At 55.5% G+C, this 27,914-nt stretch overlaps 1 protein-coding gene across 7 annotated transcripts in view; it reads left to right on the forward strand.

The window, feature by feature from the left end:
* PTPRN2 (protein tyrosine phosphatase receptor type N2) overlaps window positions 1-27,914 on the forward strand; it is a 697,234-nt gene that overhangs the window by 657,622 nt on the left and 11,698 nt on the right. For 6 of the 7 annotated variants that reach the window (XM_067041729.1, XM_067041728.1, XM_067041727.1 and 3 more), the window contains 4 exons: window positions 8,468-8,587; window positions 9,722-9,888; window positions 14,834-14,887; window positions 17,183-17,247. In XM_067041729.1, the coding sequence (XP_066897830.1) occupies window positions 8,468-8,587; window positions 9,722-9,888; window positions 14,834-14,887; window positions 17,183-17,247 (406 nt within the window). Of the gene's footprint in view, window positions 1-8,467; window positions 8,588-9,721; window positions 9,889-14,833; window positions 14,888-17,182; window positions 17,248-23,670; window positions 24,841-27,914 lie in introns of those variants that run through there. The other variant, XM_067041731.1, reaches the window with a different exon arrangement.

The following is a 27,914-nucleotide window of genomic DNA, read 5'->3' on the forward strand; positions in this document are numbered from 1 at the left end:
GCGAGAAAGCTTCTCTTGCCGACAGAGTCACAAGTTCCTGGGGGCGTATAGACGCTCGGCGTGGTCACCGCTCACATCCGTGGACCACTTACCGTGGACCAGGCCCTGTGTCGGGGGTTTCATACGTTCTGTCCTATAATCTTGGCAGTCCGCGAGACTAGAGGCTCATACTCTGCCCCAGCTCACGTGGCTAGTACACAGGAGCACTGGTACGTTTTCCTCTCTGCTTATTCCAAGTAGTTGCCATTGTTGGGGACAATTCATTCTGTCAGTACTTATAATCAGTATTTGTCAGTATTTATACTGACAGGTATTTGTCAGTATTTATAATAGTGGGATTCTAGAGCATTTATGGAGGTCGGATATCAAGGAGCATACGTTCTCGAAGTGGAAAGAAGATATCCCTAAATGACACAGCTGGAGAAAAGCATTAAGGTGAGGTGAAGTGCGAGATACTTTGAGACACAGCCAGCATTTATCAAACTGTCCGGGAAACACTGGCACCCCTCAACGTGGGTGCAGATACTCTGTGGCCAACAGGCTGGCCCTCCCGGGGTGTCTGGGGCTCGGCAGCCCGTCACAGCCTGGGAGCCGTCCTGCAGCAGAAAGACCTGCCTGACTTTGTCTCCTCCACCGCCCTTGGGAGAGACGCCGTGGTCTCCACACCCGGCCTCAGGGCGTCCGGATGCAGGCAGAACACAGTGAAGAGGTGTCGGCCTCGGGACGGAGGGCACTTCGCCGCTGGTGATTGGCTTCCTAGCACAGTCACATTGCTTGCGTTGGCCTCTAAATCATATTCTAGAAGGGGGCATCTAGCAAGCATGGCTCTTTATTAATAACTCACTAAGGTCACAGGCTCGACACCCTCAAACATGCCAAGTCCAGCTTCCCCCACCACCTCGGGCTCAGCAGAAAGCGCGAGGAGGAGACAACGCCGGCCTTTAAAACTTCTTGCAGAACTTCTCAAAAGCTACAGTGGAGTGCAAGCTCTTTTAGGAATAGAACCTGATTAGAAACATAAGAAGTTTCCTGTGTCAAAGACAATAGGCTGAACAGAAACCTCTGAGTAAGGGCTCATGTCTCATCGCGTCGTGTGGATTCATGGCCTTTGATAAGTTTTGACCCAGGAACTCAGCACCTGTTACAGAAACTATCGAAGCGTCTTCCTTTTATGTGAGCTCTTGGGTGCTGCTCTGACGCCCCTCCCAGGGAGGAGCTCACGGGGGCTTATTCTGTGTCTGTGGTGAGCAAATTCCCATAGGAAAGGCCCCTGTGCGGCGGGTTTGTGCGAACGGCAGGGCGCCCTTTCCCGCGGCGCCGTGGGGCCCAGGCTGGGAGCTGAAGATAGCAGGTTATTCCTTCTCCTGTTTCCAAACGAGGCCACGTTCACAGGTTCGTGGATGTGACTTTGGGGGACATTATTCCACCCAATACGATGCCAAAGAGGAGAACAGACACTAAGCCCCGAACGTGGCAGCGTCGCAACAGGACGTGTGGCCGCAGCAGGAGGCCGCGGGGCGGGCAGGTGGGCGGAGGACGCCCAGGGATCCCAAACGACTCCCCCAAATCCACGCGGCAGCTGCAGGCGGGTTTCAGACGGGATCTGTGTGCCCCGAAATGCTTCTTACTGCCCCACTGGCCTTAAAGTGAGGAGGGGGCGGTGACTGGGCAGGTGTGTCTCCGTGAAGAGGAGAGAAAGGCCGTCCTCTCGCGGGCCAGCCCCCTGCTGTGACGGAGGGGACGGGGTGCCTCCCCTCCAGGCACAGAGGTTGTGAGCCACAGCCTCCAGGTGCGCGTGTGCACGTGCGTGTGTGTGTCCAAGGCTAGAACTGGGGGAAGGCTTCTCCAGGAGCCGAGGTTTCCCTGCAAGGAGGGGAGGCCTGCACACCTGCCGGGAGCCAGGCCCGCTGGGCTCACACACGGGATCCAGGTGCCTCGGGAGCTTGGGGACAGCCTTCCCGGAGAAGAGCGGCCTCTGGGCTGTGAGCAGGGAGGGAGGACGAGCCCCGGGCGCAGGCTGCCCGGCCCTGAGCTGTGCAGGCGGGCATCACCCATTGGTCCTGGAGCTGCTCCGGCCACGCCCCCGGCCACGCCCCCGGCCCTACCGTCCCACCCCCGCGTCCCAAGGAGCCCCATCCATGTGGGCCGTGGGCTGTCTGCCGTCTCTCCTTATGTATTTTCGGACAAAGCAGAAGTTCAGGCAGCGCGGTGGCTGATTCCGGCGCGTGAGGACCGTCTGTGGGCGTGGACCCTACAGTCGGCGAGCGAGGCCCCCACCCGGCCGGCGGCGCCTGAGCTCAGGGCCGGGGCCCCTCCGGGGCAGGGACTGGTGGCCGTTCCCCGCTCACTGGGGGCTGGGTGAGGGGAGACACTCTAGAATTTCCAGCCTTGCCCACCTTGCTTGACAAATTTCTTGGTAACTTTCAGACAGAATCAGAGGCTGCGGAGCTGGGCCACAGACTCCAAGGCCAAGGCCTGCTGAGGTCAGCAGCAATTCAGCTGGTGCCCAATTAGTGTCGACATTTATTATTAGGAGTAGTATCGTTTTACCAAGAAAACAGTCCACCTGTTGATTTCTGCTTCCCACTTTCTGAAAGTATATTCTGCTATGAAGTCTTAACTGGGGAAGGTGAACTTTTCCAAACAGACGGGCTTGAGTTAAATATGAGTGTTTTTATTCTGTAGCAGCCATCAGTCCTTGTTCTCAGGGTGGTCGAGGAAAAACCCGAGCGAAGTGCCGTGGAAGAGACTGACGGAGCATAAAGATTTTTCCTCCGGGGACTTACTGCGCAGGGGGGTGAAGCAGAGATGCAGTAGAAAGGTCATGACGAATTGCAGGAGTGAGCCGTGCGCCGGGGCCACGCTGGGTCCAGCAGACGGGGAGCCGGGAGGTGGCAGCCCCGTTTCCGTAGCTCGCCCGGGCTCCCACCTCTGGGCAGGTCCGCTGACAGGTGACTGCTTTACAGCCAGCGTCACCCAAGCCCCCAGGAGCCTAGCCTGGAACACCCAGAGGTGACCCTCGCCGGGTGCGCCCGTGCAGACACCCCATTGCCCCCCAGTGGGCAGGTCGCCTGGTCACATCAGGGCTCGTGATGTCCGGGTGTTCCAAGAGGCGGGACCCGGAGCAGGAGGACGCCCTCCAGTCCCTGTCCCTCGGCTCACGCTGAGTCACTGCTGGAGGTTCATGGCCCTGGGCAGCCAACGACAGGGAGGAGGAGGATTTGCAGATTCTACTGATCCTGCAGCGTTCAGAGATTGTGGTCAGAGAAATGTACTCAGGAGCCCTGTGAACTTTGATGTTAAAGCACATTATTTGAATAAATTAAAGGAATGCAGGAGTTGAGGACAGTGACTTTCTTAGGAAAAACCTGATCTTCCATTTCCATGAGTTCACAAGTACTTTAACCACATGCCCTAGATTTTCCAGGATACTTTACTTCAAATATTGAGTCTGGTTGAATTCTCCGTACATGAATTCACACACCTTTAAAGATAAAAGGACACTTTCGTCAGAGCATCTCGTGTAAACGTGGGTTCGGAGACCATGCTCTGAGCAGCCGCACACGGTCGCCTATGGTGAGCCCAGCAGCGCGCCCTCGCGCCAGGCACGTGACAGAGCCTGAGCTCAGGCTCCGGTAAAAACCACAGCCTGAGTTTCCTGTTTAACTGGTTTTTATGGACCTCAGCTGAAAACTCTTTGCTTTTCTGTGTAATACTGCTTCCTTAGTCTGTCTTTCCTTTCTTCTTTTTTCTTTCTTTGCTTCTTTCTCCCCCTCCTCCTTCTCTTGATTCACAAGTGGATCTGATGCATTTACATCAGGTCCTGATTTTGAAAAGAAAGATGGCAGCCTAAGTGGCTCTTTTTTTTACCTAAGAAGTCAACGTGCATATTAAATTTGAAACACAAACACAGGCCAGGGAGCTGTAAGTGACGCCAAGGAACAAGAGTCCCGGGCCCAGGTGGCCCCCATACAGTCAAATACCTGACACAAACACCTCCGCAGCAACTGCACGAAGTCCGGATAAACGGGCAGCTTGGCCTGTGAGTGGCCTCACTGTGGAAATGCTTAAAGGGCCACGCCAGCCACACCCGCCTCTGCTCGACACACAAGCAGGCTGTTCTGTCTTTGCAAAGGAGCTCTTGCTCGATCCCAGTGAAATGGCAAAAGCATCTCTCATGTAGACGGTTCCTCCTTCTCGCTGGTGGAAAACATCCAGAGGTGGCTGCTGCAGTTGATCCAGAATCGAGACTGGCTTGGGCTCAGTTCGGATCTTAATAGCTGGGAGATGCCGTCCTCCCCGCTCAGCCCTTCCTGGGGGTCAGCATTTAATATGGGCTTTGCTACCATTACCTCAGGGTTTTATCTCCAAGGGAGGCCCCTGCCGACAGCTTTGTTTACTGAGAAGCAAACCAGGTGGGTGTGAGTCACGCATGGAAGATGTAATCAAGATTTCATCACCTTCATCCTCACGTAGCCAGACCGCCGCCCCCAGCCTTCACAGTTTGACTCAGGGCCTGTGATCGGGTAGCCAAAGCAGACCAGAGCCTGGAAAGGCTTAATGGCGCGTTTCTTACGACCGTCCTCTGGACAGGGCGAGAGCGGGGCTGGGGGTCTGCACTGCAAAAGGTGCCGTAGACGCTGCTGTTTTTCTTCTTTAACAGATTTCAGAGCACGTGGTTACAGCTGATTGACATAAAATGCAAGGGCTCCTAGACCTCTTTGAGTCCTTATCGTTTTCAAGTTTGTCAGCATCCTCATTGCCAGACTTAAGCCGATCTCCGCTCAACCTTTGAAAAGATGGCAACGGAAATGGGTCGTGCGGCGGGGCGGCAAGGACGCTCGGCCTGGTCTGGAGGAAAGCCGCCCCACTTCCTGCGGTGGCAGCTGCAGTGGGCGGGCAGACAGTGCATGTGCTTCAAAAAAACCCCACTTTTCTGTGCACTGAGCAAGTCCTAGGAGCACTTCTGCCAGGCAAGCCTTTGACAGAATTTTCTTTTGAGTTCTCTTTTTACGGAACTATTCAAATGATCTCTTTGTAAGATATGTACTGTTTTCAACTAAGCATCGACTGTAATAAATCACTTTGCCAGATGCCTTGGAGGTAGAAATGGCAACCAGACAAGGCTCTAGTCTTCAAGGAGATGACAATCTGCTAGCAGAAAGTGGTGCCAACACAGACGAGACCGGCACAAGGTGGAAAGGGGCTCATCACGAGAGATCCAGGTAAAGGGAGGAGAAGCTTCCTGCCCGCAGAGACCAGGGTGCTTTGTGGAAGCAACCCCGGCCTTTTACCCATGCAGGTGGATTTGTCTTGCTTTTAATCGGGTCTCAGTGGGGCTTTGAAAGAGTTTCGTTTGCTAAACACTCGGTGCTCAAGAAAGACTTGGAATGAAGAGACGCTGTAGTTTCTTTCCATCTGCTCCAATTAGCTTAATATGAGGAACTTGGAGCTGTGGATGATTGGGGGCTGGAGAAGAGGGCAGGCGCCAGCGAGTGTGTATTCCTTTCCAGGGGCTGCCCTAACACATTTCCACAGACTGGGTGGCTCAAAACAGTAGAAGTGTATTGTCTCAGTTCTAGAAGAAAGGAAGTCCAAAATCCAGGTCCCGGCAGGGCTGCTCTCCCTCGGGAGCTCTGAGAGGAGGACCTTCCAGCTTTTAGGGGCCCCGGGTGTCCCTGGCGGCGTCTCCCCAGTCCCGGCCCGTGTTCACACGGTGTTCCCCTCCTCTTGTGTTGGATTTGGACCCACCCTAACGGAGCACAACCTCGTCTTTTCAATTCTGTGACGTATGCAGAGACCCTCTTTCCAAATAAGGCCGCGTTCACAGGTGCCAGGGGTTAAGACGTCAGCATGTCTTTTCGGGGTTGCAAAGAGCAATATGGTGTTTGTTTTTTAACCAACAATCTGTAAACTCCTCAGCTGCATCAAGCTGCCTCCAGAGTATGTATCTCACGTCGCTCGGGCCAGCGGTCTGGGCCGCGGCTGCCGCGCGTCAACTTTTCCGCTCGCCTGGGTCCGGTGGCCGTGAACAGGCTCCCGGGCTCAGCTGCGTCAGCTGCGTCCTCGTCACGCGTTCCTTCTCGGGGTGGCCTCCGCGTGCTCCTCGGGGCTGGGAGCACAGGCTTGGGTGGCGGGGTGTAGCTGGAGTGTTTTATGACCGCCCAGGACCTCGGAGACGGCCACCCCGACCCCTGTGGCACCACCACCAGTGAGGGAGTCGGTGGGGGCATTGTCACCACCGGGGGTCCCGTCACGCCCCCAACCCCTGCGTGCGGGGCGATAAGGTGCCTTCGGGGTGGGCTTCCCTGGCCTGTGCTGGTGCGTTCTAGGAGAAGCTCACGGAAAGGGGGGGCATTTCCGGCTCTTCTCCAGACGCAGCACCAGGGACTTATCCTCAGGATCCCGCACGTAAGGCCACGTTTAATCCACGTTGACAGCTCTCCTCTGACCCAGGGCTGACAGCACCTGCTTCCTGTTCGGGAAGAGGAACCCACTTTATGCCAGTAAAGGACTGTTATGGCCCGGACCTCTCTCCCCACCCCTGCCGTGGCCTCTGATGTCCTGACCCGTGCTAGGTGCCCAAGAAATGTGCCCAGTGAACCAGGAGATGAGCACACATGCTGTGTTGTCTGACGCTTAACCAAAGGGAAAGTGCTAGGAAGCACCATTTCTGGTATTCAACCATCGCTCTCTAATTCAGCAAAGCCCTGCTTCAGTGGACTACAGCAAGATCAGGTAGGGAATCGGGGTCGTTATTTACTTCCTCGAAGAGAAAAATGTAGTAGGTTTCTCAAAGATTGGGCACAGAAATCGCGTCTTCCTCGGGCCGGGCACGACCGTGCAAAACCAAGCCAAGGAAGAGGGCGGGAGTGCGTCTCCCGTTCAGAAACGGAGCCTGCTCAGCTGGGGTTTCCACCTGATCCTGTGTTCCCTCCGAAACCCGCCGCAGCTTTCCCGGTGTGCTCGGGGGGGGGGGGGCGGCTGGCCAGGCAGCACGGTGGGAGACCGGAAAAGGTGGCTACCGCCCCGCACGCAGGCTCAGGCCACACGGGCAGGGCTGGCGGAGTGGGAACCCGCCCTGTGACGCTGGTGCCCACGTGGGCTGAGACGGGTTTGATTTAGTCAGTTCCCCTGTCTGCTTTCACACAGCGACCTCGAAAGAAATATTATCCCCAGGAGTGCCTCTGGGGTTTTGTTCGTTTAAATTATTTCATTTGGATTCACTCTTAACCAAACCTTCAGAGAGCCAGGCGGGGCCCCAGGCGGACGGACCTGGGTGGGGGAGGGCCTTCCTAACGCCACTCACGGGGGATATACAAGCAGAGCCTCGATGATGAGTTTACGGCCTGGATCATTGTATTTTTATTACACTCATAAAATCTGTGTTTCTCTTCATTTTCGTAATGGTTTCACTAGGCTTCTGCACCTTCTCAAGGCACATTAAACTGCTACGTGTTAGGAGGACAGATCAGCGGGTAGGTCTGGACGCCTGAGAAGCTGAGAGCAGGGCGCTGGCTTTGAATTCTCATCTGTTGTTGGATTTGCACTAAAGAGAAGGAAAGCATGTGGGTTTGCGCGTCATTCACGTTTATGTGGGCTTTTTTTGTAAACACTGTAGCGAGTCCCCTTGAATTCCACTATAAATGATACACAAAGAGGGGCCTGAAGAATATTGACTATTTCTGTCCCTGACGTTTAACCCATAGAATCAGTGATTTTAGCAAAGATGCTCCACGCACGTAGGCTCATGGCCACAAAGTTGTGAGTTTTGTCTGAAAAGAAGCCAAGTCCGAGAGCCTTTGTGTCTTTGCCATGTCTGGTGTTTAAACGTGCGTCTGTTTGTTTCTTGTGTCTCGGAGCTGGTTTTGGTGTGGCTGTTATGGATGATTAAGTCAGCTTGGGGTGCACTTTCCTTTGGGCAGTATTGCTATATTTTGGTAAAAGGCAACGAAATGCCGGTGGGGACTCGTGGCTGTAACGCACCTGGGAAGGAATACTTTCAGGGCTGCTTCCGATAAGATGGCAGCTCCACAAAGCAAACTGTTTGTCTAGTTGCACAAATAATGACAAGTACTGGAAGACGAGCACGTCCGCTAGTTTCTGTTTGTGTCCCACGGAGAAGTGGTGTGTCCGAGTCAGGCCAGCCAACCCGCTGTGGGACCAGTCACCTGTCTGTCCTGCGTTACAGACCAAAACGGGGGGAGCCAGGCAGCTGAACGTACAATTGAGGAGGTTTTACAAGGTGTGGAACGAGTTTACTAGATTCTTTTTTTTAATATTCCATGGAACGTGCAAATTATGGGGCCAGCATATTCAGAGATGCAGAAACAGCTGCAGAGTCGACTGTCTAATGAAAAGGAAATAAATTTCCTGTGCACGGAATAGGTTTGGACTGTGTCTCGGGGGCACTAACTACGTGTGTCATGGGCCTCAGCCACTCACGCCGGTCTCTGTCCATCTGCAGATGGTGTGGGAGAGCGGCTGTGTGGTCATCGTCATGCTGGCCCCCCTCTCGGAGAACGGTGTCAGGCAGTGTTACCACTACTGGCCGGACGAGGGCTCCAACCTCTACCACGTCTACGAGGTACTTCCCCGGGTGGCCGCCGGGGGCCGTGGGCTTGGGGGCCGTGGGCTGTGGCGGGCACTGGCGGGCCTGCCCTGTGCGGTCGCCGGCCGCTGTCCCTTGAAGCCTTGCTGTGCAGTCGGTCCTCATAGGAGGTGTCCCCAGGCCCGTGGTCAACAGGCACCAAGACCCTCCAGACATCTATGCCACGGGGACTCTGGCAGAAATGGTTTTCATTTTTTTAATTTTATGGATCCAAATTTGGACAGGAAGGACCAAAAAATGACCTCACTGGGTGGTCAGTTGAGCCTGGTTCTGGATAACAGGCCCCTAGTGGGTCCGTTTCCAGAAAGAAGCCTCTGTTGACGCTGTCCCTAATTCTCAGCCTCCCGCCTGCAGCCCAGGCCCTGATGCTCTCCGGTGGTCTGTGTCCGCAGTGCTTGGCCTTTTTATCTGAGGGTCCCCTGCAGGCAGGCTCATTTCTCCTGCTGGATTTTTGCCCACATCAAGAAGGAACTAAGGAAACTCGGGCAGTTAAACCAGTACTGGAGTGTGTCCTTTGAGCCTGTTTTGCATTAAAACTATACAGAAGGCCAAAGTCCCACAGCAGGACCCACGTTAGAAGCACAGAGGTTCCCCCTAAGCCGGTCGTGGCCTTGGGGTCCCTGCCCTGGGCTTCCAAGCTCAGGGCCCAGCAGCATCTGTGTAGGCCTTTGGTTTCCTCTTTTGCTACAGCCAGGTGGTGGGTGCCTCCCTGATGACGTGTCAGTGAGGGTGGAACCTTGTGTGGCGTTTTTGCTCAAAAGTGTAATTTTTCTCTGGTGATTTTTGTTGAAGGTTTATATGGCTTAGAAAAGACAGAAACTGGAACCGTTTGGATTGTAACAGGTTTTTCCAATAATTTGACTATTATGCCCCAGAGTGACCTTAAAAAAAACACAAAAACCACCAAGTGATCTTCTGTGTAAACTCTGTTGAAATTGGGAAGGTAGGCGGGGCTGCTCGCCGGCACCCCCCGCCCGCCATGTGCCCCCGTGGTCCCCACCCCTCTCTCTGCAATGTGGCTCTGCGCTCAGCCGAGCTGGGCCCCCAGCCAACGCCTGTTTCTGCGCGCACACACACACACACACCCCCGTCCGCTCTCCCCCCGCCCAGGTGCATCTGGTCTCCGAGCACATCTGGTGCGAGGATTTCCTCGTGAGGAGCTTTTATCTGAAGAACCTTCAAACCAACGAGACTCGCACGGTGACGCAGTTCCACTTCCTGAGCTGGTATGACCAGGGAGTGCCTTCCTCCACGAGGTCCCTTCTGGATTTCCGCAGGTAAGACCCACGGCCCGCCGGCGGGGTAGCGTGCTGAGTGCGGACGCAGAGAGAAGGGGTTTCTTGGGTCCGTGGGGCCGTTTGCTGTAAGACGTGCCGTCTGCTAATATTTGTATGTTATAAATCTATTTGTGTTGTGTAGAGGGGAGGGGAGGGGAGATTATGTTAACTCACACGTTAATTGTAAGACGCTTTCTAGCTTCAGAGGTGTTAAAATGTGAGGGGGGAGCGGGCATCTTAGAATTGTGGAAATGTGGTCATTGTTCTCGATGAGATTCTTCACGTGGTGAAGGATCCCAGGGCGTGAATTTCTCAGGACCGCGGTGAAGAAAGCCCAGAGTTTTGGTTTGGGTGCTCAGCCGGTGCGCTGTGGTGATGAGAGCTAGGCCCAGATTCTGAAATGGGTGACCTTGGATGAACACCTAAACGTGTATTTGTGGTGCAGTTTGGAAGCTGACAGTTTAAAAATATCTAGAGAGAAAAATGAAGGTGTCGAAGGCCCCCCGTAACCACGTTCTGAGCTTTCTAGAACCTCCCTAACGTTTAGCTGATTGGAAACCTAGCAAGTATGGAAAAAACAGATAAATATTCAAAGCAAGGAATTAGAGAATAAAGGCAAAACGCTCTTTAAACCACGTTAATTGCACGTGTTCGTAAAGTGATTTGTATCTGAAAAAAGTCACAGATACGTAACTCGAGGGAGGTCGAAACGGCGTGTTGTCATAAAGATGGGGTTTCAGGCATAACTCTGGATTTCTTGAATTTGTGTTACAGATTCTGAAGGTTATTTTGATACTGTTTCTTCTGCCTTTTAGCCCACTTTGAAAAACAAAACAGATTTCTTTATTTGAATAGCCCTGTGTGTTAAATAGCACGTGAAACGGCTCCAGCAGAGACGCGAGTTTGGCGTCTCACCTGTCGCCCTGTCCCCCCCCCCAGGGAGGCAGAGGGCGCGAGCAGCAGGGGGTCCTGGGCGCTCTTGGACAGACCCACTCCATCCCCATTGCCTGGCCACATTACTTACCTTTCCTTAATGCGAATTTATTTCTAAAAATCTTACTTAGGGCACCTTTCCTGAGATAGACTCTTCAAAACACAGTCGTTACTGGCAAAATGGATGCGGCTACCCACACGGCCGCTGCCGTCTCGGTGCTCGGCCAGTGTGTCTGTACAGATAGGCACATGGGCGTGTCTCTAGCTCCGTATCCATATATGGAGTTGGACAATACAGAACCAACCCTCTGCGCTTTCAGTTCGTGAGGAAGAAAAATCTGATTCCCCAAATTCCCTTCCCCCCCCGCAGAGTCCCCGGAGACAGGGCCCGAGAAGGTTTCGGTAAATAAAAAGGAACGCGAACCCCCAGACCCGGTTTTGAGCCTCTCGTTAGGGAGAAAGCTGTCCCGCCCTCACTAGCGGACAAGGTTGCTCTCGTGCACCACCTGGGCCGCTGGTATGATCGCGTTCTCAGCGCGCATCGCGCTCAGACACGGATCGCTGCTCTGTGGTTCTCTGTGTCAAGCAGCCCCCCCAGGTGTCAGCCATCGGGAGGCGAGCCGGCTTCTGAAGACACTGGTCATTTCAATGCAGCGGGGGCGGCTCGGCTCCCTCTGAACAATAGACCCGCGTTCGTTCCCGCTCTGGCCGAGCGCGTTCTTCGTCAGACACCGAGATGTGTAATTAAATATTTCTGGCGCCCAGAGGGAGCACATTTACACTTTAAAGAGAAACTGCTAAGCTAAGAGATAATTAGCATCACATGTGAGGGCTCTGCTGTAGAAGAATTCTCTCTCTCTGCTACTCTCTCACTCCTGGCTGTGTGCAATGACATCCACTAACGCTGCTCCCTGTAAAAATGGACAACCCTTACTTTGCCAGCTAATGAGCGGTGGCCAGTGTCATTTTTGTGATGTTGCAGCTAGTAATATGAGCCCAGTTGCATAGTCACAAAAGTGATCATTGGAAACTGTGACTGTACTGCAGGGACAGAGTGGGAAGCCCCCTTTCTGAGCCTCTAACGACCTCTGACCTTTGCTTGCTGTTGGTTGCATGGCGGTTCCTTCTCACTCAGTGACCCATGGGTCGGTTTGTATTACTAACCGTTCTTTCTCGGTGAATGCCTCCTGTTGCAGTATATACGATATCCATTTTACTCAATGTTTGCGGCCTCTTGCTTACTGATGATTTGTTCCAGTAAAGTAAAACCAGACAGCTGTGCATTGCTCATCTTCATGAATAATCCGCATCTCTCTCTCGGGTCGACCAGATGAACGCTTTGGTGGACTGTGTGATGCTTCTGCTTTTCTCCTTGTGATGCTTTATGTGGTAATAATACAAGTACCTGGTTCTGTGTAAATAAAATTCTAAACCATGGCAGCACACTGGGTTTCCGCTCGCACCTCCTCGATTGCTTGTGGCTGCTTGTTAATAGGTTTAGCACAGGGAGGGGCCGGCGTGGATATTAAAAATCACAGTGAAACCTTCTTGGGTCCTGCCGAGGCAGCCAGTCACAACCCGCTGGAGGAAAGAACATTTTAAACGTGTCGTACGGTAGAGACCAGAATTGCAGTCTGGAGAAGCAAGTCACAGCCAAAAGAGCCAGTAATTTGCTTTTTAGCCACATTTCTTAGCCAGGGAGGCGATTCCTACCGCGTTTGGCCAAAGGGGGCCTGACCAGCTAACTGTGTATGCGGAGCACTGCTGGTCTACCGTCGCCTCGTATGCTGTTCTCCCCTGAAACCAGCACGTTTCAAAGAAGGGTATCTTGGTGGCGTTGTGTTTATTTCTTCTTCAATGTACCTTTTTTGTGCTTGGCCCCATCAGAAAAAATGAGCAAAACGGGGGGATTGACCAAAAGTTGAGAAACACAGACAGGCCTGGCAGGTAGGCAATATAACAGGGTGTTGGAGGTGCCGAGCTGAGGTGGTTCACACCTAAAAATTCCGTGGCTGAGAAACGTCCAGGAGAAAGTTCTGTTTGAAGGTGCAAAAGCCTGTAAAAGTAGAGCCACCCCGGCTCTGGTCTCACGGACAAGCAAGCTCCGTTCTGCGCACACACACACATACACGCACGCACGCACGCACACACAGCGCGTGCATCAGGCCTGGACACACATGCACGTGCACACGCACACACACACACACACGGCCTTTATTGGGCTGGCGGGCTCCGCACCGCTCACACTGGAGACAAGTCCTTGGGGCCTGGCATCTATTTTGTTGGAGCTAAGGCTCACCGTTGCCTTGACAACCTGAGTCGAGAATGGGAGGTTTTAGAAGGAGGAGCCGGTAGATCTCTTTTCCAATCTCTTATTCTCAAAGGGCCAAGAACTTTCCAGGGATCCTGGCACAGACGTTCCCTCAACTTAATCACTTCCCCTTTCCTCTCCCCTAAACCCTAACACCAGGGTGTAGGTCAAAAGCAAGGATAGGCTCCAGCAGAAGCTGTGCCGTGGCCGCGAGGATGCAGGACAGCCTGTTGCACCCGGGTTTCTGGGTCCTCACCTCCCAGGCTCTCCGAGGCCCGGGCTTGAAGGCTGGCTTTCAGCCGGGGAGCAGCCACGGGGCACGCGCGCTGCCCCGCTGGCCCCGGGCGTGGCCGTCTCCAGGCACGTCTCACCTGCACGGCACGGCCACCTCCTGCTACTTCCCTCGTGCTGTTCTGGGGGTGGAGTCTCCCTTCAGCAGCGCCTGTTCTGTTCACTCCATAGCAGAAGTAGGAAAGCAACACTGCTCTGACATTTGGGCCATAGGTGTCATTTTATGTGACATTAAAATACCCACTCAGCTCACCCATCAGCTACTGCACTCGACTCCCTCCCAATCCCACACCGTCTCAGGGGTTTGTAGCAAAAGAACCCGCTGATTGCATTTCTACTTCCAACTATTTCCATGCCGAGCAGACAAGCCTTTGCAGAGAAATGTGACATTTTCCCATTTCCGGCACGAAGAAAAAGATTCTTCGCTACTGTCATTCTTTTTAAAATTTTACTTCACGTCTTACATCACAGAAATTCACATTCGCAGCACATTTCAGAGCACACCCCCCCTCACACATTTTTTCCCTCCAATTAACCAAAATTCTGTCTTTAATTTTCTTTATTTAGAAGATTTTACTGAGAATTTGGATATAATTTGTAAACATGATTAGTTGTTTCACTGCATTACAAAAAATATCAAGCTTATACAGTGAATTTCCTAGCAGTGCTCTGTAGTGATTTAGGATTTGGTTACAAAATCTTAATCTACTCTTCTTGTTAATTTTCATGAATTCTGACCTAAAATCTGCACAACCGAGTTGTTTTAAACATAATCAACGCTTCTTGTTAATTTTCATAAATTCTAACCTAAAATCTGCATAAACAAGTTGTTTTAAACATAATCAGATTTGTAAAAATGGAAATATGTGTCTTGGACATAATTGAGGCTTCTCTGTAATTTAGATATCCTCACAAAACTGACAGATCAAGAAGTGTCTTTAAGATGCTGTTTTGAGACATCACGGTAATGTTTCATTCCAATGTGATGTCTAGACTGTAAGAAATTCGGAGTGTAAATTGCAAAACTCAAACATTTAAGTGAAGAATCTAGACATATCGCAACAACAACGGAAGTAAAATTAACGAGAGCAACCAAGAGGAGGGAGGAGGGGGGAGGAAGGCTCCAACTGATGGATCCGTTGACCTCAGGCCAGAGTTCATACTTGTGAAGGGATAAAGAAAACTGTGAAAATGTAAGAATTGTTTTCAAAGCTCTGTTTAATAATTTAATATTGAAAAGAAAAATAAACCTTTGAAAATGTGTGCATAATTTTGATCTTCTTTGTCAAAACAGGCTATTGCAAAATGATGTCCAAGAGACGGTCTGTTTGCTTTGGCGTATGGGTTGTTTGGATGGCTGCTACAGAGTCTAGTACATAATCATAACTTCTGTGTCTCTCTTTATTTCAGAAAAGTAAACAAGTGCTACAGGGGCCGTTCTTGTCCAATAATTGTCCACTGCAGGCAAGTACAACTTTTAACCTGGATTAAGAAGTGTTCACTACCTCAAAAGTAACCACTATTAAATATAGGAACTGAACCTCCCGATTGCTTAATAAGTATATCTAACTGGTACTTCTAAAGGAAACCGAGGATATAAACTTGTTTTGTCTTAAACCATCCTGGGACTGCTGCACAGATGCTCTGAGACGGTGTGCGTGGTGCGTGGAGGGGTCTCGGCCCAGCACACCTTGCAGACATTTGGAACCGTCGCAGAGGCTGGGGCCAGTTATGAACGGGACAGACCTGGAATCAAACGAGCGGCCTTCGGGTGAAAGCTCAGTGGCTCAAGTGTCCTCGAGTGGGTTCCCCCCCACCAAGAAGAAAGATCCACTCGAAGAAAACTCCCTCCGAGGGTGAGCTCTCCCCCGAGCTCCCTACCCACCTATTTTGGTGAAGAAGTGTGCTCCATTGTCTAGAACTGTCTTGCAGAGGACTCCTTTCTGCCTGGGGTAAAAAGGAGTCAGGCCTCCAAAGCTCAAACACCAAGTCTGTCCATTCAGTCAAGAAGTCTGTGCGTGCACCTGCGTGAGTGTGTGTGTGGGGTGTGGAATTCGTGTGTGCCTGTGTGTGTGCGCACCTCCGTGTGTGTGTGTCTCTGTGGGTGTGGAATTCGTGTGTGCACGTGCATGAGTGTGTCTGAGCGTGTGGGTGTGGAATTCGTGTGCCTGTGTGTGCGTGTGTGTCTGAGTGTGTGGGTGTGGAATTCGTGTGTGCCTGTGTGTGCACCTGCGTGAGTGTGTGTGTCTGAGTGTGTGGGTGTGGAATTCGTGTGTGCCTGCCTGTGTGCGTGCACCTGCGTGAGTGTGTGTGTGGGGGGGGGTGTGGAACGTGAGTGTGTGAGTGTTTCTGTGTCGGTCCACGAGAGAGGAGGAGGAGCACAGAGTATGGTCTGTATCCTCGAGAACTGGCCCAGAACACCTCTGACCCACCCGTGGAGCACAGCCCTCTCCAGTCCTGAGGCAGATCTGGGCGGAGCTGTGTGATGTGAGCTGAAGGGAACCGAGGAAACCCTCGGCCACACCAGGTCACCCGGGCGTCGGCCACACCGGCGTGGCGGCATCCCCGCCTCTGGAGCGCGGCGCGCACAGCGCGATGCGGAATCATTCTCTTTCCAACCGAGGCTTTTCCCACCGTTTGTCTGAGAAACACGTTGCGGCCAAACTCAGTGACTCTTGGCTGTGAGAGGATAACTGACAGGCTTCCGGGCCGCCGGCCGGCCCACGGGTCCGAGACTGAGAGCACGGCCACACGGCTCCCCGAGTCCTGGAATGGAGGCGCTGCTCTTCTCCTTAAGTTGGCCGATCCTGCCAGGAGTGTACTTGTGAACAGCATCCTCTGACTCACCGGCTGCCCGAGGGCGTGAGCACAGCCTGCCTGACCTGAGGGCCATCTCGGGGCACATGATGCGGGAGGAGGGGCGCAGGGCTGCTCCCTCCTGGAAGAGGCACCTTCCTTTCCTCGCACCGGCTACCGTCGAGCCACAATTCAGAACGTGTTTACAGCTCTCGTCCAGGTGGTGCTTATTCCCGTTACAGCTGGGGGACGAGGGGGGATGAAGAGAGGCTCTGTTGAAGTGGCGGGGGACATGTGCACCCCGCTCCTGAGAGGGACGGACAGACGGCCCCCCGAGGGTGTGGACACACGAGACCTGCACCTGCCCTTCTTCCCCGCTCACAGCCGGCCTCTTGGAGACACTTTGAATACAAATGCCATCAACTCTGACACTGCCAGGCATTTCTTTATTTCATTTTATTTCTGACAAAATTTGCTGCATCTTTGACCAAAGAGGGGAGAAAAAAGGAAGAAAGGAACAAATCAACACAGGCACAATAGCTAATCCGCACCGCTATTAGCTCAGGGCTGAAAGCTCTCCAGTCTCCTCCTCCTCCCCCCTCTTCCCCCTCCCTCTTCTCTTCCTCCTTCTCCGCCTCCCCTTCCCCTCCCCTCCCCTCCTCTTCCTCCTCCTCCCCCTCCCCCTCCCCTCCTCTTCCTCCTCCTCCCCCTCCACATCCCCCTCCCCCTCTCTTCCTCCATCCCCTCCCCTCCTCCTCCTCCCCCTCCATTCCCATCCTCCTCCCCTCTCCCACCCTGACCCCCCTCACCCCCTTTCTTTCTCTTCCTATCCAGTTCTCCACCCTGCCCTCCTCTCCCCTCGCGGGCCCCCCTTGAGCACAGAGGGAAGATGCCATCGTTGGCGTGTGGGGAGTGGGGACAGCACGGTGCGTTGTGTCCTCATCTCTCTCCTTCTGTTGACAGTGACGGCGCGGGCAGGAGCGGCACCTACATCCTGATCGACATGGTTCTCAATAAGATGGCCAAAGGTAAGACTCGGAGCGGGGCTGCTTTGTTGTGCCTCAGAGCCGGATGGGGTTGCCATGGCAACCCCGGGGTGCGGCAGTCGCAGAGAGCCTCGGGGAAAATTAGCCTGTTGTCCCTTCCCTGAGTCGCAGGAAAGCTGTTTGCAGCAAGCACGTTCATTTCTAAGGTTCCTCCTTTGTCACCTCCTCCGCCCGGGGTCGCACACTGGACTCGGCGCACGGTAGGTGATGGGTGCGTGCTCGCTGAGGATGTCCTGTGTTAATTAACATCAGGAGTGAGGAGAAGGCAGCCCTGATCTTTCAGTGTTTCGGCAGCTCAGAATAGCCTTAGACAAATCCTCCCTGTGATTAACGCTATATTTGCAAAATTCAGAGCCACCTAAAATCTCCCGTAGTGATTGTCTCTACGATAGGTCACCTTTGGATGCCCTTTGTAACATCGTTTCAGCCCATGAATCGCTCTCCGTGGTCCTGGGCCTTTCCCTGCTAAAGACAGCGTCCGGGGACTTGGGCCTAGAGTGCTGTGAGCTGAGCACAGACCTGGGATGAGTTCACGGCTTGGGTGGAGTTTAACCCATGAGAGTGCAGGGACCAAACGGGGCTGGCAGCTCCGCAGGTGTGGTCCACAGAACAAACCCGTGAGGTGTCCCCTTAGAGGCCAGAGCGCTCTCCATAGTCAAGGGGGAGAAGATTCTCTCGGACCCGCCTCTGGGAGAACCACGCACAGGTCAGCAGGGAGACCCTAACCTGACCTGAAAAGGCACTTCCTTGTTCTTGAGATGCCTGTCAGCCTCCAGGGAGCTTGGGAAGGAAACACTGGGATGAGCGACATCTTACGGTCTCCTTCCCACCTGTGAAAACGTCTTCCTCTCTACATTGACACACACGCACACGTGTGTTCTTAGCTAGGGCGCCCACCTGCCAGGACACCCCCCCTTCATCCTTTACCTGGCAATAAGAGCAGGCGCTGACTATAGAAATGGGTTTCTAGGGCTTCCCTGGTGGCGCGGTGGTTGAGAGTCTGACTGCCGATGCGGGGGACGCGGGTTCGTGCCCCGGTCCTGGAGGGTCTCACATGCCGCGGAGCGGCTGGGCCCGTGAGCCATGGCCGCTGAGCCTGGGCGTCCCGGAGCAACGGGAGAGGCCACAACAGTGAGAGGCCCGCGTACCGCAAAAAAAAAAAAAAAGAAATGCGCTTCTATACATTGTCACACAACTGTCAGCAGCTATGAAATAGGCATCTTTCTTACTCCATTTCTCCTGGTTAAAAGAAAAACAGAACACATCTTTAGCCCAAGGACATCGATGTGTGAGGATAAAGTAATAGCCATTGTGTTACACACAAGGACTAGAGAGCTTGAGCAAGTTACGAGCCCTACAGCTAGTCAGCATATGACTAGCCGGGGCCCAGGACCGGCCCCCCTCGGTGCCGCAGGCTCCCTGCCGGCTCCGGGGGGCGGGGGAGGTGAGGCCGGGGTGCGGGACAGTGGGCCGGGCGCGCACCACCAGAGACCGTATTTCACGCCCTGAAGTAGCTCCGAGCTGTGATGTGCAAACAAAGAAACAACGAAGCAAATGCAAATGCCCTGATGGCGCTTTTAATGACTTGTCTTAAAAGCTAACTTTTCTGTTGGAAAGGTCATTTGTTCCCCGTCCACTAATGCCGCTGTGTCCCTTGGACTGTATCTGTCTCTTCATTTGCAAACGCACAGTCACTACTAGCGCGCGCGGCCCACAGCGGAATTCCTGCTTCTTCCGCATCCTCCTGCTTCCCTGTCTGCTGTCACGCGTGGCGCTTCCCCGTCTGTCAAACCAAATGCCTTCCGAGAATGCAGATCCCCTTGCGTGTCTGAGGTGCCGCCTTTGTGTGTAAGCAAGTGCCACAGGAACCCACTGGGTATACACCGTGTGGCGTGGCGTCCGGCCCGTCCCAAGGACAGGGGCCCCAGCGGTCCCGGTCCCGGGTGTCCACCCAACAGGTGTGAGGGCACCTGGAGCGGGACAGTGCCACAGCCGCGGGGGCGGGGCCGACTCCCATCCCGGCTGCCCCCCACACCCGCCGGCCGCTGGGCCCGAGGTGCCTGCCCCCCCGGCCTGCCAAATCCCACTTGAGGCTCGGCGGTGGCAATGGTGCGAGCCCAGCCATGTGGAACTGGCCCGGGAGGGCGGTCTCCGGGCTCTTTCAGAGATTGGTCACCCCTCGTCCTGCTCCTGAGCTGCTCGCCTCTGCCCAGGGGCCCGCGCTGTGAAATCCCCTGACCCGGGGCCCAGGCTGCAGTCTCGGGACAGATCAAAGGGCAGGGCGGCCCCTCGGCCTGCGAGGTGGGCCTTTCCCAGGCCGCCCCGGCGAGCGGCCGCCGGGGTTTTGTTCGGGGCCAGGCTCGCGGGGCCGGGCAGCCAGGGCCACCTTTGTCTGGCCTGAGAAGCCGGAGGCCCGTGCTCCCGGCCCGCGTTCATCAAATGATCAAAGGCTCTGGGCCTGGACACGAAAGCTTTCTTCCCGTTTCCTTTTCTTAGAGGAATGAATTGCAGGAGGACCGAAGAATGCTTCTCCCAAGCTCTCCTGCAGCCCGGCGCCTGCGTCGGCCCTGGGCTCTGAGGCTGGCCGGGGACACTCGGGCAGCCCAGCCTGCCACAGCCTGGAGCACACGGGCTTCGGGGAGTCAAGCCTTTGGTACGGCAGGAATCCTACGGGGCTTTCGGCACTGTCTGGTCTGTCAGCAAGCAGACAGGATGCGCTTTGAAGTCTGAGTTGGGGGGCTGGTTCTCTGCCCGCGTCTGTGGCGGGAAAGTCAGGGGTCAACCTGTAAAATTCTTCCACGCGTTCTTCCTGTGGCTGCGAACACGTGTCTAACCCAGGGTTAATATTTGGGGTCAGAATCCGGGTTTGGTAGCGTTCCTCTCTCACCTGGGGACTCAGCTCAAACGTAGCAATGTTGGTTTTGCAGCCGAGATATTTTCCGAGCTTGCGCCTTTTACATTTTTGTCCGTGACCTCTCTTTGCCCAGGGTTTTTCATATTTCACCACCATTTTTCAAACAAATGGAGAGCGCCAGGCGGATGGTGGGGCTTCCCAAGGATCACATGTGCCGGGTCACCCGGAGGTGGCCTCACCGGCTGTCCCTCACTGGGGGCCGCGGAGGAAGCCCCACCTCTGGGAAGCTGGCCGTGCCACCCTGAGCCTCCTGGCTCCTGGGGTGTCCGCAGGCCCAGACTGTCCTGGGAGGCCAGTTCCTTTGGTTTGGCAGGAGCTGCAGGACTGGGATTTCATTGTGTGACGTGGAGTGCCAGCCCGAGTCAGCAGGCGCGCCCGGAGACGCCTTTTAAGCTCGCGTCGGCCGCGAGCTCGTCCTGAGTGGTCTCGGCACGGAGCGTGAAGGGACGTCCAGTGCCCGCGTGGCCATCTGTCCAGCTCCTGGTCTCCACCCTCAGGAGGCTCATCATCTTTACTATTTCCCTGTCACATCTCCTCGTACAAGGGGACGTATAATCGCCGTCGCACCTCCTGTCTCCGTGAAATTGACAGCTCTTGGGACCTCATATGAGTAGAATCAGACAGTCTGTGTCCTTCTGTGCCTGGCGTATGTCACTGAGCATCGTGTCCTCAAGGTTCACCGTGTTGAAGCCAGTGGCAGGATTTCCTTCCTGGTTGAGGCTGAATGGCGTCCATCGCAGGGGCGGGGCCACAGGTAGCTTACCCGTCATCCATCTGCAGACAACTCGGGTTGCTTCCACCTTTCAGCTGTTGAATTAACGCTACTTTGATCATGGGTGTGCAAACATCTCTTTGAGCTTCTGCCTTCAATTCTTTTGGCGTATACACCCAGTGTGGAATTGCTGGATCGTGTGGTAGTTTTATTTCTGATTTCTTGAGGACCCTCTGTACCGTTATTTTCCATTCCCACCAATGGTGCATAAGGAAGGGCTCCAGTTCGCCACACCCGCTTCAACACGCGTGTCACTTTCTGCGGTTTGGGTAGTAGCCATCCTCATGGCTGTGAAGAAGCATCTTGCTGTGGTTTTGCTTTGCATTTTCCTAAGGACTAGAGATGTTGAGCATCTTTTCGTGTGTGTGTCGACCATTTGGATATTTTCTTTGGAGAAGTGTCTATTCAAGTTCTTGGCCCATTTTCTAATTGGGCTTTTTGGTTTTTTTGTTGTTGTTGAGGTGTAGGAGTTCTTTATATATTGTGAATATTAGACCCTTATCAGATGTGTGATGTGCAAATATTTTCTCCCATTCTGGGTGGAGTAACACTTCGTGGCTCCTCGAACTTTTAAAACCCAGCACTCCCCCAGCGCTGCGCTGCTCAGGGCATTAGCCACTAGCCGCGTGTGGCAACTTACATGGTAAGGCTGAAACGCTGACCACGTGCCGGGCGCCCCGATAACACAGGTGCCGGTGGCTGCCCCACGGGCGGTGCGGACGGCAGGCCCGCCCTCGCGGCAAGTCCCGTTGGCCGGCTGTGCTCCCGGGAGCAGGGCCGCAGGTGGTCCACGTGTGTCCGGTCCTCCGTCGCTTGTGTCTCTCGGCCCCGCTCCCGCCGTCCCTCCCTCTGTGGCCTTGGGCTGGGCTCCCCGCTGGCTCCTGTGCCCGCCTCTCCTGCACACAGCGGTCGGCGGGGTGTCACAGACAGATCTCGGGAGGCCCCGCGTGCTCGCAGCCCCTCCCTCTGGGCCGCGCCGGCTCCTTCCTACAGAACCCGGCCCTGGTCTGCGGGGGACGTGCCCCCCGGTCCCTTTCCCCACTCGTGGGCCCTGCTGTCCCCCTCGGCCACCATCGCGGTATCGTTCCTCCTTTTGGCAAATACGGGCAGAGCCACAGAAGTGCCCTTCCAGCCTAGCACTTACTGAGGACCCAGAGTGCGTGGTGAACAAGGGAAACGGCCTGGCCTCCTGGGCTTTACACGCCATGGAGAGAAGCCGGCGGTGGCTGCAGCTTGTGACTCGGGGCGGCGAGCACCGGTGAGGCCCCGGGACGCAGGGGCGGCAGCGGGGGGGCGCTTCGCCCCACGCCTGTCACAGAGCCCCGTACGCGTCTGTAGCCCAGTCCTCACAGCCCCAAGGGGCCCTGAGGGCTCACTTACTCCGACACTTGGCTGCAAACTGAGGAGGCAGATCCCCGGAGGTTTGGTGACCTGCCGGAAGGCATCCAGCTGGCCAGGCTGATGCGGAGCCCTGGTCTTTCTGCAAATGGCAGAGCCCAAGAGGTTAGGGGGCAGCACTGCAGAGGCACGGCCAGGCTGCGCGGTCCAGGGACAGGGGCGGAGCAGGTAGCTGGGTCTGTTAGGGCCGCAGCAGAAACTCCCCCAGGGAGGGAGGGGAGACAGAGGTCAGACCACGGGGACCTGGAACCGCAGGCTCGCTGACTCGGATCCATCTGGAGCCGCAGGGGAAGGAGAAGGTACAGCGGGTCCCGGCAGGATCGACTTGGTGCCGCTGGATTCGAGGGCTGGAGCGGGCAGGACCCCAGGGGTCTATGTGCACAGGGGTCTGCACAGAGGGCCGAGCCCGCTCCTGGCCATGGCCGTGCATGTGGACGGCGCTTCTACAGACAAGACTGACTGGGAAGAAGCAGGCTGCGAAGAACAGGGCACGTTGAGGGGGAAACGTCTTGGTTTCATGTCTGGCTGAAGCATGAAAACCTGAAGACCCAGCAGAAAATGAATTCTATGGGCCAGTCTGCCTTCAGCGTCACTTCCAGGTGGTGACGACTTGTCTTCAGCTCATGCGGGTTTCAGGCTGAAAAAAGTGTCCAGAACAGGGTGGGGTGGGGAGGCCTTTCCTTTAGTTGGAGAAATTGTGTCCCATGAGATGACAGGTGGATATTTCTTCCCTTGTCTGTTCATCTGGCCAGTTGGAGCTGAGACTCGTGGGGTGGGGACAGGGGTCCCGGGAGCAGTATCACAGGGGGTGTGACCCAGGCCCAGGTGGCACAATAGACAAGGGACTAATAGGAGAGAAGCGAGACAAAATGGGACCAGTTGTTCCTGGAAAACATCCGAAGCCCATCTTATCCGGGTCCTCTTGTGAACCACATTGCAGCCCGTAATCCCACACTTTGCTTCCTAAATGGTCTCTGTCCTGTGGATCACCCCTGGGCAGGTAAAGCTGACAGTTCTGTGCTCTCTCTGACCTGCCGATGGGCGGACGGGGGCCCCGTGCACTTCGGAGCCACAGGGGGCCCTCCTGGCCGGTGTGGAACCCCCATGCATCCCGTGGGTCAGATCTGCTCACGTGGCTCCTCCTCCCTCCTGACTCACCCGTGGACACGGCCTCACGTGGCCGATGAGAAGCCGGGAGACCTGGCTGGACCCCACGCGACGCCGGTCCGGGGCCGTCCCTCCCATGCGCACTTCCCTTTGCCCGGATGGGCGACAGCCAGCTCCTCACCCAGGTTTTCCTCTCTCTTGTCCCCAAACGCAGACTGGCCCCCGACCCTGTCCCCGTGAGCGTCGCCACCGTCTGTCCTGCTGGCCCCTGGCAGGCCTGGCTGGCCACGTCGGGCAGTATCGCCACAGCTTGGAGGCCACAAGACTCCTTCAGCATCACTGGCTGCCCGCTGCCCCAGAGTCTCCCAACCCCGGAGACCCCGGAGGCCCAGCAAAGCTGCCGTGGCCCCTCTCAGCAGCAGCTCACGGCTCCTCCCCAGACGGTGAGGGTCCGTCCCCTCTCCTGCCAAAGACCCCTCGTGCCTCCCTGGTGGCAGGAGGTCCCCAAGCACAGCAACCCTGGTCGCGGGGCAGTGACGGCTCAAACCCTGTTAAGTAGGACCCCGAGGCCTGTGCCCTGGCCGGGTGCACGCGGCGCTGAGGACCGCGCCTCTGTCACTTGGCATTACTGACCCTCCCGGAGAACCCGGCCACGGTTGCGTGAGCTTGTGTCAGGACGTTCTGTGACAAGCGCTGGCGTCTGTGCTGTCCTTACGACCTCGCGGTGCCCGATGAGGCCCCCGGACCCTGCCTCTCCTTTCATGGGCGGAGACGGTGCGAGGAATCCAAGGAACGTGGCCCCTGTGCTGCCGTCAGCTGAGTGACTAAGTAGCGCCGTTCCCGGCCAGGCCATGGGGCCGGCCGCACCCTCAGTTTCTGAACCAGACATAGACTCGGGGGCCGAGCTGGGCGGAGGGGCACGGAGAGCCCTCGATGGGGGTTTTGTGAGTGGCTGAGGGTCCAGCTCCCCTGGAGCACGTGCCCCTCGGTTCAAGGGTAACAAGGGCCCAGCCCCTCGGGGCGGCCATCGGTCCCACGAGGCCCGGCCGCCCGCCCTCCTGCCCCCTGTGCTCTGATCATGTGGGGACTCAGGAGTGTGTCCGTGGCCCCAAGTGCAAGATCCTGGGTGACACGGGAGGGCCGCCTCAGAGCCCCCCTCCTCCCCTGAGCCTCCCGCGTCATTAAGGGCTTGGTGGGCTCCCCAGCCTCTGCCCTGCAGCCGCAGACACATCACCCGACGGCCCACCCCTCGTCCGCCTCGTAACTCTGACCTGTCCGCTGAGGACCCGAGCGGGTCCTGGGGCTTGCGCGTCCTGCATGGCTCCTCGTCACGTGGGTGGGACCGGGAGGTAGTGAGGTGCCGGCCAGCAGCTTCCCACGCACGCGCTGTGCCGCGACGCAAGCGCTCTTCTACGACGCAAGCGCTGTGCCGTGACGCACGCGCTGTGCCGCGACGCACGCGCTGTGCCGCGGCGCCCGCCTCCCCGGGGCGGGTGGTGATCTGAACGGCGTGCTCGTGGAGGCCTCTCGGGCTGCTCGTGGCCGTCGCGTCCACCTCTTCTTCACAAGTTTAACGGCCGCCCCTTCCCGACGCGCTCTCCTTTAACCACTGCGCGCTCGCATGCACCTGGGTGCGGGGTTGTTCCCGGCGCTGATGCTGCCGGTACCCGCGCGGCGTCACACACACTCTGGCGCCTCGCTGAATGAACATCGCAGGACGCGTCACACAATCCCGTCACCTCCTGGAACGGAAGTGATGGCAGCTTCACAGGCGATACACCCAGTCCTGCTTTTGTTTACTTGTATTTTTTTATAAAGATTTGCAGGCATCCCAGCTTCTCCTGAAAAATGATTTCGAATTTGTTTTTAAAAACATGAAAAATACCTAGTTTGTTTGGGTTCTGAGATACTTGATTTTCAAGTGAATGTGATGCTAATTGGTCTCCTTTGATCCCAGTGAAACCTTGTGAAAGGGAGATGATCCTTAATCTAGAAAGCCAGCAAAAAAGTCTTCCTTTTTAATTCTGATAAATCTTCAGTCGATTCAGAGCATCCAGAAACATGAACTAGAAACTGCTCGGCACGGAAGACCCAGGACAGAGTGTGCGTGGGCACCATGGGCGAGTGTGTGGGAACGTGCCCACGTGTGTGCACAGGGGGAGGCCAGGGTCTGGAGGTGGCACCTGCACCCAGAGACACCCAGAGGTGGGGGGAGGGCTGCCTTCCGGCTGTGGTGCCCCCTGACTCGCGGCGTCTGGGGTCAAGGCTCGGTCATCCTGTTGGCCCAGAGGGAGCCCCAGCGGTGACATCCAGCGCGGCCGATGACAGGGGTGAGGCTCGCGCTGTCCCTGCCCGTCCCTGCTCAGCCCTTCCTTCCCAAAGGGAGCTCAGCCGAAGACCACAGGCTCTCGGGACCCAGCTCGGCGCTCAGACAGCTCTGCCTTCGTCCTGGAGCATAGGCACTGCCCCCCCACTGCTCCTTGCGGGCTCATGACCGCCACCGCTCTTCCTTCGTCCCTCTAAGTGTTTAGCAGAGCTTTCCTCAGTTCTCCCAGAGGGTGGAATTGAGACAATTTCTTCCGGCAAAATAAAGGCCTTTCTCTCTTGTGCACTTGATGCATGATGGCTTTTTTTTTTTTTTTTACAAGAAAAAAGGGTACATTGCTTCCCTGCAGTTTGCAAAACCTTCTGGGTAAAAAGCTCTGTAACAAAATGTATTTGTTTATTACGTGATGTTGCTGAGGACGCTGTGGACGCAGAAGGACGGGGAGAGACAAGGGCGCTTCTCGACCGTGAGCCGCGGCCACACCGCCCAAACCCGAGAGGCCCGCGCCCCATCCACTAGCCAGCAGTCACCAGGAGAAGTCAGAGCAAGCCTTGTAGGAGGCACCAGTGGCCCGTTTGCTTGGCTTTCTTTCACGTTGAATTGATTCTCGCATCCTAAAAAACCGTTTTAATATTGCTAATACTAATGTTCTTTTAATGTTTCTTGTTTGATGGCGAATGCCTTTAAATCTGAAGCTTAAAAGCCTCTGTTGTCTTAAAAATGTATTTAACCAATAATGTGAACTTCGGAGCCAACGGCCCCCCAAGCACGCTGGGAAGCCGCAGCGGCGGCCCTTCGTGCGTGCTGGTCGGTGCTTGGGGTGGCGCCGGGCCAGCGCCTCTCAGGAGCCCGCCAGCCACTCCAGCCTCGAGTCTGCAGCACGCCTGCTGGGTCACCGGTGCCAGGAAAGACGGGTCAGACTGACTCACGATCGCCCTGTGCGGTGCTGGGCCCAAATGCACAGGCTGCCTCTGCCTACGTTGTAAGTTCACGGAATCACCAGCTTAAAGCGACCGCAGGATGACTTAAATAAGCACATACGTTCCTCTCGTATCCGAATAGCGGTGATGCTTCTCAAACAGAAAATGCCAGAAACCTCTCCCTGAAATCACACCCCGTCTTCTGAATGGGTTTTATCTGCATCTGTTGTAATGAATTCCTCAACTATTCACATGCTTTTCGACCTGAGCACCGCACCTCATGTGTCTGTTCGCCTGGACCTCGACGTGATCAGCAAAATGGGATTTGTAGAGAGCATTCTCCATTTTAAAAGCACTAGAGGGAGCTTCCTAGCTTTTTGGGGGATTTAAATAAATCCTTTTACCTTCAGTAAAGGTATAAGGTGAGGAAGGACACACACCTCTCCCTCCAGCCCCGAGGCTCTGGTTTATAAACGCAGACTGTGGGTCTCATGCACCTCAGGGTCACCAGGGTGCTTGGGGTCACAACAGGATGCAGGGCCGAGCCTCCCCGCCCCTCGTAAAAGATCCCGCGCATGCGTTCTATGAAAACTTCTCTCTCTACACGCGCTTCAGATAGCCAACTCTCCTCGGCCCTGACGCGCAGGGAGACAGCGGCCATCCACACGGGACCACTGATTCTACCGGATAAATCCGTTACTTCTCTATTTTCAGCGCTGTACGTTCTGTAAGCTTTACCTTGACTGCCTCCGCTGTTGAGTCTTGGCTTCAGGCTAAGCGCGATCTGAGACGTGGTCCCCGGGCGCTTGGCGTTCTCCAGACCCCGTCTAGGGAAAACCTCAGTAGGCTTTCTCCTTCCTCTTTCTCACGTCCTCTGTCAGCAAGTCGTCCGAAGCAGCGTGCAGTGAAGAGAGAGGTTTCGTCCGTAGCACCTGATGGGAGCGTCACCCACGGAGCTGCCTTCGGAGGGGACCTGCGCGGGGCCCCAGGCGGAGCCCTGCAGTCGCTCCAGGGTGACGGGGGAGGGACGGGGGGTTCGGGCCTTCATGCCGCCTCTCTTGCTCAGACTAGCCGTTCGGAAGAAAAGGGCTGTTGAAAGAGCCTCTCAAACCGGTTTCCAGGACTAAAGACGCTGCCCCGAGCAACCTTAAAAAGTGGGGGATGAAGTCTGGACCCCTCAGGATTGTGTTTTTAAAGGACCGGGATCGCGTC

This window comes from Kogia breviceps, chromosome 9 (genome assembly GCF_026419965.1).
Source record: "Kogia breviceps isolate mKogBre1 chromosome 9, mKogBre1 haplotype 1, whole genome shotgun sequence".
In the NCBI taxonomy this organism is placed as follows: domain Eukaryota; kingdom Metazoa; phylum Chordata; class Mammalia; order Artiodactyla; family Physeteridae; genus Kogia; species Kogia breviceps.